This window comes from Mchenga conophoros, linkage group LG3 (genome assembly GCF_057382185.1).
Source record: "Mchenga conophoros isolate Kocher_MC1m ecotype Shallow Benthic linkage group LG3, M_conophoros_male_GT1.1, whole genome shotgun sequence".
Classification (NCBI taxonomy): Eukaryota; Metazoa; Chordata; class Actinopteri; order Cichliformes; family Cichlidae; genus Mchenga; species Mchenga conophoros.
This window is the reverse complement of record NC_140528.1, coordinates 44,864,551-44,881,068: the sequence shown is the minus strand read 5'-3', so window position 1 is coordinate 44,881,068 and position 16,518 is coordinate 44,864,551. Positions and strand designations below refer to the sequence as shown.

General features: G+C 41.5%; 3 protein-coding genes across 3 annotated transcripts; all 3 read right to left on the bottom strand.

Annotated features, from left to right (window-relative positions):
- Positions 1-1,025: 1,025 nt before the first annotated feature.
- On the bottom strand, positions 1,026-2,743 carry LOC146578926 (Fc receptor-like protein 4). The gene is made up of 6 exons (XM_085268944.1): positions 2,625-2,743; positions 2,505-2,540; positions 1,977-2,237; positions 1,652-1,897; positions 1,409-1,576; positions 1,026-1,323 (listed from the first exon to the last, which is right to left on the bottom strand). The coding sequence occupies exons 1-6, from the start codon at positions 2,671-2,673 to the stop codon at positions 1,223-1,225; spliced, it is 861 nt and encodes a 286-aa protein (XP_085125070.1). The 5' UTR covers positions 2,674-2,743; the 3' UTR covers positions 1,026-1,222.
- A 5,522-nt stretch (positions 2,744-8,265) lies between these two features.
- On the bottom strand, positions 8,266-10,746 carry LOC146578925 (low affinity immunoglobulin gamma Fc region receptor III-like). The gene is made up of 6 exons (XM_085268936.1): positions 10,314-10,746; positions 10,194-10,229; positions 9,614-9,886; positions 9,289-9,534; positions 9,040-9,213; positions 8,266-8,933 (listed from the first exon to the last, which is right to left on the bottom strand). The coding sequence occupies exons 1-6, from the start codon at positions 10,360-10,362 to the stop codon at positions 8,830-8,832; spliced, it is 882 nt and encodes a 293-aa protein (XP_085125062.1). The 5' UTR covers positions 10,363-10,746; the 3' UTR covers positions 8,266-8,829.
- Positions 10,747-14,021: 3,275 nt separating this feature from the next.
- LOC146578924 (Fc receptor-like protein 5) lies at positions 14,022-16,433 on the bottom strand. Its single transcript, XM_085267863.1, has 6 exons — positions 16,403-16,433; positions 16,283-16,318; positions 15,690-15,950; positions 15,365-15,610; positions 15,131-15,289; positions 14,022-15,026 (listed from the first exon to the last, which is right to left on the bottom strand). Exons 1-6 carry the CDS (start codon positions 16,431-16,433, stop codon positions 14,923-14,925), a joined length of 837 nt encoding a protein of 278 aa, XP_085123989.1. The 3' UTR covers positions 14,022-14,922.
- Between the last annotated feature and the right edge of the window lie 85 nt (positions 16,434-16,518).

Genomic DNA, 16,518 nt, shown 5'->3' with positions numbered 1-16,518 from the left:
CCCACTAGGTTTATATCTGGGACTCTCCACCATTTGACCTTAGAACTGAAGAAGCTTCTCGGATGAGAGGTGAAACGTCTTCAAGTAACTTAAAGAAGTCCAGACACTTTTCTTTGAAAGCTCCTTTGATATCAAGTTATTTATTTTACATTTATCATTTAATTATTCATATAAATAAATATGTAAACCAGCAAAACTGATTATTGACATGGTTCACTATTTACTTAATTCTCTGGAGTACAGGTGTGCAGAACATTTTTATGTATCTTCTTTGGATGTCATCACAGGAGAATTCAGCTCAGGCCTGTGCATGGAGGCAGCAGTACATTTTTGCCTGCCGGTGGTCTTTATGCTTTACATACTTTCTGTCTCACTGGATTAACACCTGGCTCACTGTTTGCTGAGAAAGGCCGGACAGTAAATAATCAGGAGATGCAATGGTGGGTCAACTTTGAATAAAGATAATTATCTGAGTCTGCTAGAAAATGTTTTCTCTACAACTTTATTAGAACTACTTTAGCTTTTACCAACTTTTCTTACTGCAGGTTTTTATGTTATTCCCAGAAAAACTGAATGAGCTCTGGAAAGATTTCTGTGAAACCTTTTTCAGGTTTCAGGTTTCCATAGTGTGGTTTAAGGTGGTTTGAGAATGAGCAGAATAACCTGACATGCATGTGTCTGGGCTGTCGGAGTACCTGACAGAATCCATGATCCACACTGGTCGTCCAACAATCCTGCTATCAGGGAACATTTCCACAACAAGTTCTAGTGATGCTCTCAAAGAAGGAAGTTCCAACTAATGTTTCTGTAAAATGTTATTTCATAAAACGTCCCCACAGTGGACACGACAACAGTGAAAAGAAATCTCCATTATGGGACATTATATCAATCAGTGAATCAATCAGTCAGGCCTTTATTTGTCACATGCAATGTTACACATACCTGCGTTGAAAATACATACATTGCACAAACATCACATTGGGAAGACAGGTTGGAAGCAGAAATAAATGTAATGGTTTGTACAATAATTAGTGACAGAGCTGCAGTGGTGCACACAGACAGTACATGATGACCTTTTCCTCTGAGCAGGAATATTTACTGGTTATCTACAGAAAAAAATTTGAGAGATGAACATCTGAGTCCATTTATTCAGATAATCTCCACATCAGAGATGGAGAGGACAAAGTTACTGAGACTCACAGAGACACAACAGAGCTCTGATTCAGAAGTGATACTCTGTAGTGACATCGGTGATGACATCATGATGATCATCCAGTCCCTGATCAGGCTGAGAGGGCAGGATTGAGACACGAATGTTATTTCCTGCAAAAATGTAAGAAGTGTTTCAGCTGTTAATTTATAGAGAATTCTGCATATTGATTAATCAGAGAACGATTCAAAGTGTTACCTTTAGTTCTCTGTCGACATAAAGACACGACAAGGAGAGTGGAGACAAAGTATGGACAGAACACCACCAGGTGGATAACTACAAGCTCAGGTGAAAATAAGTCAGGATGCAGAGTTGATGGAGTGGGAGGTGGTGTAGAGGTGGGTGGTGGTGTGGTAGTAGGTTTTTCTGCAGACAGAATCCCACCTGTTCAGGTGAATATGTGGATGAAATAAGAGGTGAAATCAGAGTGAAGCTCCTCACCTGTGACAGTGATCCAGCTGGATGGAGACTCTCCATGACCGCTGATGTCACACTTGTAGAGGCCTTCATCAGACCTGGAAACATGCTGGATGGTCATGTGACCTGTAGGCTGCTTCCTGATGAGGGAGCCATCTTTATAGAAAGCAGCTGGGAGGTTGGAGGGAGTGGTCTTTGTTTTACAGAGCAGAGTGACGTCATCTCCCTCCATCACAGAGAGGACAGGACTCTGCAGGATCACTGATCCACCTCAACACAGAGACAAACTACAGCATTTCATCCATTTACACACAGCTTCATCAACACTAACTCCACACACTCAGCTTACCAGTGACTGTCAGGTTAACCATGTTACTGATGGGACCCTCTCTGGACTCACACCAGTAAACCCCACTGTCCAATGGGAACACAGTGATGTTACAGGAAGAACCAGCACCTTCTCCCCACACATCTCCACACTGAGTCCTGTGTTGTTTGCTTGTGTTTCTCCTCAGAGTCCATCCAGCAGAGCTGTCGTCCTCCTCACAGCTCAGAGACACAAAGGCTCCTTTAAAGAACTGAGAGCTGCTGGGACTCACAGTCAGACGAGCTGAAAACATATAGAACTACAGTGTCAGTGCAGTCTTATACAACCACTTAAGTCCTCATACCAGATGTCATTGTATGGTCAATAAATCAGTTGTTTCTTGCATTAGACTAATTGCCAACAAGCAATTTTTGGTGTGTTTGATCTAAATAAGACATGACAACATTTAGACTGAACAAGAGTAACTCTGACATGTTCTTAATAAATGTGTCCCACAGTCTCCTGAGAGAGTGAGTCAGGTTTACAGAGTGACAGAAGAAGGTTACTGACCTTGGTTTGTGGTGCAGCTCAGCAGTGAGATCAGAACTAAAGAGAAATTAAACTCAGGTTAGTTCAGAGTTTCACATTCAACAAGACAGCAGAGGCATGAAAAACACAGAGTGAGCTTACAGAGCAGACACAGCAGAGACGTTTCCTCCATCCTGCTGCTCAATGACATCACACCAACACTGACATCAGCTCATGGTTACACTGAGTAAAACCCTCCTCTTCCTCTTTCTCTGTCTCTGGGTCTTAGACTTGTGGTTAGAAAAAACCTTGTGTGAAAAAGCTTTGTGTGTTTATTTCTCTGCTTCCTTGAAACCAAAGTTTTACACGTTTCAACTGAATATTGAATAAGAATTAAAAGCAACAAAATCTACAACTGACATTTGACCCTGAATGCAACACCAGTACCTGTATGATGTCTTCACTGACTGTCCGACCTCTTTTAATGGATGTTTTCTCAGCTCTTTGAAATAATTATATTGACTGCATTAAAGTAATTATTGATTTAATTAATAATATCGCAGATTGAGCCAAACAAACTGTGTCTTCCTGTAGTTGACTGCACATTAACTGTGCAAACTTTAGTTGCTTTTGTGCTTCTCTCTGTTCCAACCACTGACTTGTGGTCCGAAAGACTAAATAACTTGAATGGCTGCACAACATCAGACTACACGTCACGCCCTGGTTAATGTTTGTGAAGGTCTGAAGGAGACGTGCTGCATACAGCGAGCTGTGTTCATGTACCTGCAGTGACAACACAGATCACAAATCTTGTGTTTCTCCTCAGAATCTATCTGTCAGTTAAGTTAATACATTATTATTCCTACATTATTCATGAAAACATTTATGTTACTTGGGATACAATATAGTTTTTCAGTTATCAGCACAAAGGTCAGATAAACATTAAGTGTGCTTTGCTGCAGTGCTCACGTGATCTCAGCTCATCAAGAAGGAAACACAAAATCACAGAACAGAGCATCAGGATTATGATTCTAGTTTGTGTTCATATGAAGGATTTTTCAGTGTGTTATTTGATGACAGTTACAACACAAAACATCTCTGTGTGTAATTAGTTCTACAGTAAATAAGTAAAGTAATCCATTATATTAACACTGCTACTCATACTGTCTTTGTTGAAGGTTCATCAGAAAGTTAGTGATCTGTCAAGCTTTGGTTGGTCTTTTAAAGCTGTACAAACAAACAAATATGTGCAGAATTAACTGAAAGAAGATGATCCTTATCATACTGATATTTCATAACTGTCAGATTAGAGATGCATGAAGTATCTGAGCAATAAATTTGAACACATTCTGGTCCTGCTTCCTCATTGGCTGCAGTAGTAATGACTTCAGACTGTCACATGATGACGTTACTGACTTTGGTTTGTGGTGCAGCTCAGCAGTGAGATCAGAACTAAAGAGAAATGAGTGTCAGATTAGTTTAGAGTTTGTGGTGGTGAAGTGGTCAGAGAGCAGAGCCAGGAACATCTCCGTGAGCTGATTGTAAGAAAATAATGAAGCAAAGCCAGAGCAGGAAGTAGGGACATTGTTGAATTCAAAGATATGAAGAAGATTCATGTTACAGACAAACATCAATGAAATCAAACTACAGACATGACTGGGGCAGAAAATCAGCCCTGGCTTATTTTAGCCAGGGCTGACTTTATGTCTAGTCTCCGCTGGGCTGCCCAGGTTGCCTAGCAACCATAATACTAACAGCTGGAAACGTTTCATACAGCTTTGTTTGACAGACAAGAAGGAGAGAATCTTTTGTTCATTTGTTTGTTTGTTTGTTTCTACATGAGTGTTGATCATTCTCTGTAAGATTAAGCTCAGCTATTGAACGGCGTATATTTTAAAGTAAAGGCTTTAAAACCAAATAAGTACAAACGTCTCTAATGTCACATAACTTTGCCGATATGTGGCCAACAGTAATGTTTTAATGTTCTTCGTTATTAAACATTTGCACACAAATAAGTGACATAATATTCAGTACTTACTTTTAAATGTGTACTCTTCGGGCGCCCCTCATCTGCCATTTTTTTCCGGCAAAATTATCCACACCCACTGCTGCGCTATGCATTCTGGGATATGTTGGGCAATGAAGTCTACACCGCCACATCCTTAAAATTCAGGGAAATGAAGGACGCATTTGAGGGCCGCATTTCGAGCAGCCTTCGAAGTGGCACAGCCTTCGTCGCATCGCTGTGACGTAATCGGGCTTAAAATGCGGCCTTTAAGGCTGCAGACCCTGAATTGGGATACAGCCTATTGCTGTACAATGCCATCTGCCATCTTAGTTGAATTGGTCACATGACTGCATCATATGACTAAAATGTGTCATCATTTTCGAAAGCCTCGGTTTTTCCAGTCCGCACTGCGACGTGAAAACGCTGTTTTCGAATTTATCTGCGTTTTCAAAAAGCTCACATTTCCTTGAACAAAAACGTCGTCTCAGTGTGGACGGACGAAGACCAAAATGGAGAGAAAAAGATGCATTTTCAAACAAATTCGGATTAGTGTGGACGTAGCCTTATTGTGACTGCTTTCCCTCCTCCTCCACTTCTTCTCACAGTCACAGCCTCCTGTGACTGTGATGAGTCGTTACTGGTTGTTGCTGGTATGACTGTTGACAGTGCAGCAGCAGCCCTGAAGGCTAATATGTGATAAGAGTCTTTCTTCCTCTTTCTGCACTGTTACATATCAGTGCATCAGTGTGCTTTTCTCTGAGGATACAAGTGTTAAACCCACAAACGTGACCCAACTAAACACTGGGTGAAAAGCTGACACAAACGCTGAAAAAATAACACTTTAATGTGTGAAGTCCTTCACCTGAATCTCAAAACATTAGAAATGGCTTTGTAACCATAATAAATGTGTCTCAGTCTCCTAGAACTAAAGATCATGTTTCCTCCGACCTGCTGCTTCCTGATAATCAGACCAACACTGAGATAAGTTCACAGTCACATCTAGTAAAACCTTCCTCCTCCAGCCTGTGACTGACTGTGTTGTGGCTTTCTCTCCCTCAAGCATTACGAGAAACTTTTATTCTTTGACTGAAAAAAATTGGAAAAATAAAGTGTTAAAGATTCAAACTGAAACAGTAACGATTAACAACAACTGATATCAGGACCTGAAGGCAACATGAGCATCTGTGTGATGCTTTCATTGACCCTCCGACCTCCTGTAAGGAGGGTTTGAAGCTCTTTTTACACAAAGAAAATAAAATTCAACTATTTAATATATTATTGATAGTACATTCAATGATTTTTTTTCAGAACATTTGCAGATTGTTAGATACCAGCTGTGTCTTGCTGTAGCTGAATGTAGGTCAACTGTGAGGTCTGAGTTGGAGGTGAGCTTTAGCTTCTCTCTGTTTCAACCACTGACTTGTGGTCAGAAAGATGGTAAATAAATGTTTGGCTGCACAACATCAGACTGAAAGAAACACTAAAGATGTGAATCAGAATACTTTATTGATCCTTGTAGGGGAAATGTTGTGGGTTACAGAGCTTCAGTACAAACAGTAACAAAAACAGACAATACAAGAAGTAAAAAATAGCACAATATATACAATATATATATATATATATATATATATATATATATATATATATATATAGAGAGAGAGAGAGAGAGAGAGAGACAGAGAGAGAGAGAGAGAGAGAGAGAGAGAGAGAGCATGTGCAAAAAGGGTGTAGCTATTGCAGTGTTTACAGTGTGTTAAGTGGATGCGTTGTACAGGGAGATGGCCACAGGCAGGAATGATTTCCTGTGTCGTTCAGTGGTGCTTTTCGGTAATCTCAGTCTCTCACTGAACGAGCTCCTGTGACTGACCAACATGTCATGGAGTGGGTGGGAGGTGTTATCCAACATTGTCTTTATCTTGGACAGCATCCGCCTCTCCGACACCACCTTGAGGGAGTCCAGCTCCATCCCCACAACATTGCTGGCCTTACGGATCAGTTTATTAAGTCTGTTGGCATCTGCGACCCTCAGCCTGCTCCCCCAGCATGCAACAGCATAGAGGATCGCACTGGCCACCACAGACTCATAGAAAATCCTCAGCATTTTCTGGCAGATGTTGAAGGACCTCAGTCGCCTCAAAAAATAGAGACGACTCTGGCCCTTCCTGCAAAGTGCTGTGGTGTTTTTAGCCCAGTCCAGTTTATTGTCAATGTGTACTCCAAGGTATTTATAGTCCTCCACAATGTCAACACTGACCCCCTGGATTGAAACAGGGGTCAAGTGTTTCCTGGTCTTCCTGAAGTCCACGATCAGTTCCTTGGTCTTTGCCACGTTGAGCTGCAGATGATTCTGCTCACACCACGTGACAAAGGAGTCGACCACAGCCCGGTACTCTGTCTCATCATCCCTGCTGATGCATCCAACCACCGCAGAGTCATCAGAAAACTTCTGAAGATGGCAGGTCTCTGTGCAGTGGCTGAAGTCTGTGGTGTAGAGGGTGAAGAGGAAGGGGGAGAGGACAGTCCCCTGTGGTGCCCCTATGCTGCTGATTACCTTGTCAGACACACACTGTGGAAGACGTACATATTCAGAATCAGAATCAGAAGACTTCATTTATCCCCAAGGGGCAATTAACAAACAACAGAGCAGTATAATGTTGAAGGACAAATAATAAATACACAGAATATACAGTATATACACTTTTAAAATGACACAGCTTTAAAAGTAAAGTGACTGAAAGGTGAATAAATAACTGTAAGTGACTAAAAGTGAACAAAGTGTCGGTAGTATAAGAAGACTGTAGTTTATATTGTGGTCTTCCTGTCAGGTAATCAACAATCCAGGACACCAGAGAAGCATCCACCTGCATCGCTGTTAGCTTATCACCCAGGAGGGTCGGCCTGATGGTGTTGAAAGCACTGGAAGTCAAAAAAAATATGACCCTCACAGTGCTCGCGGCTGGTCCAGGTGGGTGTAGACACGATTGAGCAGATAGATGATGGCGTCCTCTGTTCTGAGACGCAGAGAAGCTGAGCTGAGCTGCTGTCAGATCACTTCTGCTCTCACACTAACAGAGTTTTTGTAAATCCTCTACGTGTTTACTCTCCATGTCGTCAGAACTCTAATCTCACTGAAATCCAACTGAATGTGTTGCACAGAAACCACATCACACAAGCTGAGCTGTGTTGATGTAACTGCATTGAAAACACAGAGTCAGTATTTATCTCCACATAATGTTCAAAAGAAACAGTGTTAAATGGGTCTCTACATATCTGAAATAAAATGTTCATTAATCAGTGATTTGATAACAAATGATTTGTTATCAAATCAAATGTGATTTACATGTGGTGGTCCTGAAACATTGGCCCTGACCTACTTAGAAATGTCTGACAGCCATGAACAGTAAAAATTAGGATTTCAGTCCTGCTTCGATTTGATTTGTACTTTCACTCATATTTCTATGGATGTAGCATGTTGCAGCTGATGCGTGCTCCACCCTGTTGCACACATTTGATCACTTATGACAACAACAAGAAACACTGCTGTGAAATAATTGAAGCTACAAACTAAATGATCCAAAATCAGTCGATCTTTCATACTGTCTGTGGGTCTTATGAGCCAGGCTGTGACAATGTGCGGGCTCACCTGGGATTCAGACCCAGGACCTCTCATTTCATATGAGGCTATGACAAAAAGAGTTGGGACAAAGAGGGCAGGGGGCCATCACAGCACAAACCACATGAGCTGTACGTACAGATACTAAAGAGTGACACGGACAACTGGAGCAGTTTGAAATGTTTCACAGGATGTGGCTTTAATAACAAAAAAGCACCAACAAGAAAGAGTCAATTTCAAGGCTCACTGAAAAATTCACAGTTTGTGTTGATCCAGGAAGAGGTGAAAAGACAAAAACTGCATTAGTCCAGTCTGAGTCATGTGATCATGTGTTTACAGTCAGGCACCAAAACGCTATGACAGCATCTGTGTGTGATGGGTAGATTTAATTCTGGTCAGAACCATCAGGACACCAGCTACTCCAGTGAGGTGATCAGGTAGGATGTGGAAACATGAAATACCAAAATAAAACAGGAAGTAGCGTGACTTTGTCTTTTTCTCTGATATTTGACCTGAAAATGTCTTTCATGTAAAAATAAGCTGAAAACGTCTTTCAGTGACAGAGCTGCAGTGATGCACACACACAGCACATGATGACCTCCTCCTGTGAGCAGGAATATTTACTGTTTATCTACATAAAAATATCCAGAGATGATCATCAGAGTCCATTTATCCAAATAATCTCAACATCAGAGATGGAAAGGACAAAGTTAGTGAGACTCACAGAGACACAACAGAGCTCTGATTCAGAAGTGATACTCTGTGGTGATATCAGTGATTACATCATCATGCTCATTATCCAATCCCTGGTCAGGAAGAGTGGGCTTGGTTGAATCACTGATGCCAATTCCTGAAAAAAACAAAACAAATGTAGAATATCTATCGGCTGTTTATTGATGAAGAGACAGGATTTAATCATCAGCACATTCATTGATCAGTGAATGATTCAGTGTTACCTCTGGCTCTGCATTGATATAAAGACATCATGATGAGAGTGGAGATGATATATGGAGAGAAAACCACCAGGTGGAGGACTATTCTGAATGCAAGCTGTAGAGAGGAGTCAGCAGTCAGATCTGGAGCGGTGGGAATAGTTGTAGTGGTGGGTGGAGCTGTGGTTGTAGGTTTGTCTGCAGAGAGAATCCCACCTGTTCAGGTGAATATGTGGATGAAATAAGAGGTGAAATCAGAGTGAAGCTCCTCACCTGTGACAGTGATCCAGCTGGATGGAGACTCTCCATGACCGCTGATGTCACACTTGTAGAGGCCTTCATCAGACCTGGAAACATGCTGGATGGTCATGTGACCTGTAGGCTGCTTCCTGATGAGGGAGCCATCTTTATAGAAAGCAGCTGGGAGGTTGGAGGGAGTGGTCTTTGTTTTACAGAGCAGAGTGACGTCATCTCCCTCCATCACAGGGAGGACAGGACTCTGCAGGATCAGTGATCCACCTCAACACAGAGACAAACTACAGCATTTCATCCATTTACACACAGCTTCATCAACACTAACTCCACACACTCAGCTTACCAGTGACTGTCAGGTTAACCATGTTACTGATGGGACCCTCTCTGGACTCACACCAGTAAACCCCACTATCCTGTGGATCAGTGTAGCTGATGTTACAGGAAGAAATTATTGAACCAGACCATTTTCCCCACCCATCTCCACACTGAGTCCTCTGTCGTTTGCTTGTGTTTCTCCTCAGAGTCCATCCAGCAGAGCTGTCGTCCTCCTCACAGCTCAGAGACACAAAGTCTCCTTCAAAGAACTGAGAGCTGCTGGGACTCACAGTCAGACGAGCTGTGAGGAAGAAGAGGAGACACATACATTACATTGTTATCAGGCATATTTTACACTGACTGAATTCACATTGTGAGTTGTTTTATGCTGACTTTCAGTGATGGGAAATTATCACTTTCGTTCTTGCACCTCACATTTATATGACATCTAATCATTTCGACTGATATAATAACATGATTAGATACACCGACAATGACTGAGGAGGAGTCTGTCTGCAGTTAGCTGCACCATGTTCTTAATAAATGTGTCCCACAGTCTCCTGAGAGAGTGAGTCAGGTTTACAGAGTGACAGAAGAAGGTTACTGACCTTGGTTTGTGGTGCAGCTCAGCAGTGAGATCAGAACTAAAGAGAAATTAAACTCAGGTTAGTTCAGAGTTTCACATTCAACAAGACAGCAGAGGCATGAAAAACACAGAGTGAGCTTACAGAGCAGACACAGCAGAGACGTTTCCTCCATCCTGCTGCTCAATGACATCACACCAACACTGACATCAGCTCATGGTTACACTGAGTAAAACCCTCCTCTTCCTCTTTCTCTGTCTCTGGGTGACATACTTAAAAAGTGTGAAGGAAAAAATGTCCATCCCGGTTTTCCCTCCAAGGCACGAGCGATAAGCAGAGTTTTGTCCTTTCCTTATAAGATTCCTAATTATTTAAAGTAACACTCAGGTATGCCATTCAGCTGGGTTAGTTACGACGTCGGGAGCAGCTTGGGAGAACAAGAAAACAGAGACTGCTTTAGGTTGCCTTCCCAATCGACTCAAAGGTTTATTTAGTACATAACAGCTTATATAGAGGAAAAAAAGGTTCGTGTGTCAGCAAGTTCTCAGTTCAAACCGGTACAGACTAAATAAGGAAACGTCTTCCTGCCTTGTGAGCAAAGAAGTATCCTGTGTGTAGTTTATCAGTTCAGCTACAATTTATGATCATCCCAGCAAAATACACAGAATACAGAGTTCTTTCATTAGTGAATTCTGAAACAAACCACCTGGCCTTTAACGAGCCTTTTTCTAAGAGATAAAGAAGGGAGGATGGGAGTAAGGAAGTGGTCTCGTCTCTGTGGTGTTTTCAACCTTGGGGTACCAGCCTGTGAGTCTTACACATCAATTCTTGGGTCAGAGAGAAAGAGAAAAACAACTATTAAATGGGCCTTATTGAGTAACTCTTTTCTGTATAATATCACAATAAAACAATATCCTGTAAATGCTACCATGGTATCAAAATATCACAACAAAGTGCTTATGAAAAATTGATCAGGCAGTTAGACATAAATATGCTGACCAATGACCAATACTGACAAAGAATTCATGACATCTTGCTTTTTTTCTTCACCCCGCCTTTTTTTTTTTTCCTTAAACAGCAGAGCAAAAAAGGAAACCCTCGAAATAAACACTCTTACTCAATCCTTTTCTGCTTCAACTTCCTCTTCTTTCTTCTCGCTGATGGCAGCATCATTTTTTCCACATTTTCCCTTGTGGTTAGAAAAAACCTTGTGTGAAAAAGCTTTGTGTGTTTATTTCTCTGCTTCCTTGAAACCAAAGTTTTACACGTTTCAAATGAATATTGAATAAGAATTAAAAGCAACAATATCTACGACTGACATTTGACCCTGAATGCAAAATCAGTACCTGTGTGATGCCTTCACTGAGTATCTCACCTCCTTGGAGGGAAAGTTACGCAGCTCTTTCTTGACAATTACATTTTAAATATATCGACTATGCTAATGTAATGTGTCTTCCTGTAGTTGACTGCACGTTAACTGTGCAAACTTTAGTTGTTTTGTGCATCTCTCTGTTCCAACCACTGACTTGTGGTCAAAAAGAGTAAACACATTGAGTGGCTGCAAAACCTCAGACTACACATCATGCTCTAGTTAACATTTAGAAAGGTGTAAAGCAGACATGTGTTGGATACAGATAGTTGTGTTCATGTACCTACAGTGAAAACACAGAGTCAAACATTATCTACCAATAATGTTTATAGGAGACGCTGTGACATGAACGAAAAGGGCTAAAAATTCACTGATTTGTTGACATTCAAAGGACAATACCTAAAAAACACAGAGGTAACAGAAAACATGGACACTACCTGACGTAAACTTACACATTTGTGGATTCCTCTACAGATATCAGATGTAAACTACAGATGGAGAGGATCATCATCAGCATTCTGTCAGTGTCTATATCTGAAAATAAAGATTTTTAACAACTCAGTGATTTGTTGACTTTCTGCCTAAAAACAAAAAATAGAGACAGTAAAAAACACGGACATTTACTTACTTTGAGTCACATGTTTGTGAAATCCTCTACACATTTACCAATCCAAGTACAGACATGGATTTTAGTGCACACACAAAATGACATTTACAGACACACATGCATTTGCTGCAACAATATCCTCTATCACATGAGTTGGACAATGTAAGGAAAGCTCCATGTGCGAATTACGGAGAAAGCTGTAAGATGTCAGCATTAGCAAATCGTACATTTTAACATTAGCTTTTTAAAATTGTATTTTAATCCTCAATGTTCTCAGAGGTTTGTGCTCAGTCAGGAAGATAAGAAGCGATCCCTGAATCCACTCCCAGTCACATGATGTTATTTTTACCATCTACTGGACACTATTTAAAGTAACATGTCAGTATCTGTGAGGGAAAGTGCATGATGCATATCCTCATCTGAGCAACCAGATTGTCCATTGATTTCAATAACAACACAGGAAATACTATAATAAAACAGTCCTTATCAATAACTCTTTTATGTGTTCCTCAAATATCACTGCAGGTTTCATTTGGAGATAAACTGGATGCTACTGTCAATAATTAGTAACAGAGTTGCTGTCGTACACATAATGATGATAGAAATCTTCCTCTATGAAAGAATATTTGGTTTTTAATTTAGATAAAATGATCCAAAGATGAACATCAGACTCAATTTATTCTAATAATCTCCACAACAGAGATGGAGAGGACAAAGTTAGTGAGACGCCAACATCATCATGCGTATCATTGCTCAGAGTGAGCAGATAGGATCAAGGTATAAAGATTGTTTAGTAACGAGTCCATTAGCTGAGCTATGCCAGAAAGCAGTTAGTGAACACCAGAGTGGTGTAAATCATGTCCTCTCTGTCATCCTCTACAGGAGTCCTCAGGGTCCATTTCTTGTTCAAAACACTGTGCTGTACATTATGATTCAAATAAAGACTCCAAGGTAGAGCGAATTAACAAATAGTGAATGTTTACTAAGGGTTACGTTGCAAAGATCCAACTAACTCCAAAGGTTAAATAAAAAAAAGGAATCAGCAAACCAAAGTCCAGGTAGTTTCAGGAAACAGCAGGAGTCTAATCAGCTCATCAGAAAAGAGGACAAAACAGGAAATACCAAAATAAAACAGAATGTACCAAAACATGTTCCTTTAACACCTGATCTGAAAACATCTGCAGGTTTCATTTAGAAATAAGTTGGATTATTTGTACAAAACAGTAGTTACAGAGCTGCAGTGGTAAACACACAAACAAACCAGGAGATTTAAGCTAGAATACAAAACAAAATATGACAAGAATTAAAAAAAAGAACAAACTAGGCATAAAGCAGGATAATAAATATGACTTAAATTTCAAGTTAAAAAGTACTGGAGCAAAGACCCAGGCCTGAGAACAGTCCATGGACCTGAGAAGGAAGGAGAGGGACTGAGGAAATATCCAGAGGAAACATTATCTATATAGCAGATGTTTGGTGTTTTTTCTCCAACATCAGATCTGAAAGCATCTGCAGGTTTGAATTTTTAGAAATAATCTGAATGCTTTGAAGAATCCCTTAGTTACAGAGCTCCAGTAACACACACAGTATATGATGAAAATCCGCCTCTTAGGATCAATTTATTTGATCTTCCCCTGCCAGTGGCAGACGCCCACAGACATCGCTGCGTTGGTGGTTCTTTGTGTCTGGGGGTGGGCGTCCAGGTACACACCGGCTCACTCCTGGTAGCTGCTTGTCGGGGCCTGGAGCCTGGGGCTCACTCGGGCCACTTCAGGGGTGGGGTGCCCTCGCCCTCTCGGCCTGGGGCTCGGTCACTCTGGCACAGCTGGCTGCAACCCAACTTTGCCAGACGGGCGCGTCACTGCAACTCCCCCTGGCTTCTGCTCCGCGGCTGCTGAGTGAGCCCCCATCTGGGACTCTCCTCAGCTCTTTCTGGGACAGTGGCGCGGCTGCCCCTCTGTTGGTCTTCCTTGGTCTCCTGTGTTCTGGGGGCCTCTGGATGTCTGGAGCCTGGATCTCCTCCATACCTGCTTCATGCCCTGGAGGACGGGGCTGTGGCCCCCCCACACCCTCTAGCAGATCATTACATGAAGGAACCTTTTAAATACAAGCGCGTCCATGCTCACAGGTGTACACACGGGTGATCACACCCACAAACTACACCCTTTTTGGCTCCTACCTCAAAGCACACTGTGTTCTGTTGATCTTATGTGCTGCACAATAATGTTTAATATTTAGTATTTACTGTTATATTCACATAGATCATTGTGATGATGTTGTATATTATATTGCTCTCTTTTTTGCCTGTTTTCTCTTTTTTCTTTCTCAACAGGTGATCGATAGATGGATTTTTTGTCTGTTTGTTTTGTTGGTTTATGTTTTTTGCCTTCTATGACAGTTCCTCTTTCCTGCTGTTTTTCTTTCTCCCTTTTCTTTTCCCAGTCAAGTCTGTCCCGTATTTAGCAAGTGAAAATAGAATAAAATAAACAATAAAAGGTGAACCAAATAGACCATTATGGCAAGGTTGGGATGGTCCATTTGGTAAAGTAAATCTGTTGGGCATCTTTCTTTGTCTTTAGAAAATAATTCTGATGGCAAAAGAGCCAAACGGGACAGGCAAAAAAAAAAGAAAGAAAAAAAAAGGATCAATTTATTTGTTTAGCTAGATGAAAATATCCCGAGATGAACATCAGAGTCCTTTTATTCAGATGATCTCTATGCCAGTGGTGAAGAGGACAAATTTATTGAGACCCACAGAGACACAACAGAAGTTTGTTTCAGAAACGATGCTCTGTGGTGACATCAGTAATTACGTCCTCATGTTCATCATCGAATCCCTGCTCAGGATGAGTGGGCAGGTTCAAGATGCAAAGTTTGTTCCCTGCACAAACAAAATATGAAAAAGTATCAGATGTGAACCAATGAAGAGTTCAGATGAAAAGAATATAATCATCAGCATATTAAGGGATTGATTCAGAGTGTTACCTTTGGCTCTGTGTCGATGTAAAGACATCATGAGGAGAGTGGAGATGACGTATGGACAGAATACAAGCAGGTGGAGGACCACTCTGAATGCAAGCTGGAGGGAGCTGCAGTCAGGGGGTAGTGCTGAGGTGGTGGGTGGAGGTGTGGTTGTAGGTTTGTCTGCAGAGAGAATCCCACCTGTTCAGGTGAATATGTGGATGAAATAAGAGGTGAAATCAGAGTGAAGCTCCTCACCTGTGACAGTGATCCAGCTGGATGGAGACTCTCCATGACCGCTGATGTCACACTTGTAGAGGCCTTCATCAGACCTGGAAACATGCTGGATGGTCATGTGACCTGTAGGCTGCTTCCTGATGAGGGAGCCATCTTTATAGAAAGCAGCTGGGAGGTTGGAGGGAGTGGTCTTTGTTTTACAGAGCAGAGTGACGTCATCTCCCTCCATCACAGGGAGGACAGGACTCTGCAGGATCACTGATCCACCTCAACACAGAGACAAACTACAGCATTTCATCCATTTACACACAGCTTCATCAACACTAACTCCACACACTCAGCTTACCAGTGACTGTCAGGTTAACCATGTTACTGATGGGACCCTCTCTGGACTCACACCAGTAAACTCCACTGTCCCATGGGAGGATGCCACTGATGTTACAGGAAGAACCAGCTGGTTTTCCCCAATCCTTACATTCAGCTCCAGTGTCTCTGCTTGTGTTTCTCCTCAGAGTCCATCCAGCAGAGCTGTCGTCCTCCTCACAGCTCAGAGACACAAAGTCTCCTCCAAAGAACTGAGAGCTGCTGGGACTCACAGTCAGACGAGCTGTGAGTAATAGAGTAGTAGAGGATATATAGACCAGGGCCCATATTACATTTCATATCTTAACTTCTAGTCCCATATTCCTTGTTTTCATTCAATATCAATTGTTACTGGATGATAATAAATCAGATATTATTTCTTACATAAGAGTCTTTGTTAAGGTGCAGATGTATTTGAGTGTAAGACATCTGTTTAATTGTAATTCAACATGAAATTATGTAGACTGACAGGAGTAAGATAACATTGATTTGACTGAAGTTTGGCACCATGTTCATAATTAATGTGTCCCAAGAGAGTGAGTCAGGTTTACAGTGTGACAGAAGAAGGTTACTGACCTTGGTTTGTGGTGCAGCTCAGCAGTGAGATCAGAACTAAAGAGAAATTAAACTCAGGTTAGTTCAGAGTTTCACATTCAACAAGACAGCAGAGGCATGAAAAACACAGAGTGAGCTTACAGAGCAGACACAGCAGAGACGTTTCCTCCATCCTGCTGCTCAATGATATCAGACCAACACCGACATCAGCTCACAGTCACTTCAAACAAAACCCTCCTCTTTCTCGTTGACTGGCT